This window comes from Carlito syrichta, unplaced genomic scaffold (assembly GCF_000164805.1).
Source record: "Carlito syrichta isolate Samal-C Ts95f unplaced genomic scaffold, Tarsius_syrichta-2.0.1 Scaffold308846, whole genome shotgun sequence".
Lineage (NCBI taxonomy): Eukaryota > Metazoa > Chordata > Mammalia > Primates > Tarsiidae > Carlito > Carlito syrichta.
In genome coordinates this window covers 436882-437194 of record NW_007252942.1, presented here as the reverse complement: position 1 = coordinate 437194, position 313 = coordinate 436882, and the positions used below count along the sequence as shown (strand labels likewise).

The window sequence follows — 313 nt, the reverse complement described above, 5'->3', positions numbered from 1 at the left end:
TTCAAAGCCGCAAACCCACGGCGCCCAGGAGCCCCCTACGCGCGCTTCGCACGGGCCCGCCGCGCGGCCACGCCAGCCATGTTTATATAGCCACGCGGAGACCTCGCGCACGCGCCCAGGCAGCCGCCGCCGCCCCGGGCTTCCCCGGAATCCGGCCTTGTGATTGGCCGCGGAGCGGAACCGCGCCCGTGACGTCACTAGGGACGGCTCCAGACGGCGTTAGAATCTTCCTCAGAATCGCGAGGAGGGAGGGGCGGACTGCCAAAAACCTGTCACGTGGGAGGGGCGGACCGCACTTGGAGAACTGCGGCAT

The 313-nt window shown here is 69.0% G+C and overlaps 1 protein-coding gene across 1 annotated transcript in view; it reads right to left on the bottom strand.

Moving 5' to 3' along the window:
- Positions 1-80, bottom strand: part of TAF4B (TATA-box binding protein associated factor 4b) — a 150420-nt gene extending 150340 nt beyond the window's left edge. The window contains exon 1 of the mRNA XM_008066117.2: positions 40-80. Within this exon, the coding sequence (XP_008064308.2) occupies positions 40-80 (41 nt within the window). The remainder of the gene's footprint in view (positions 1-39) is intronic.
- Between the last annotated feature and the right edge of the window lie 233 nt (positions 81-313).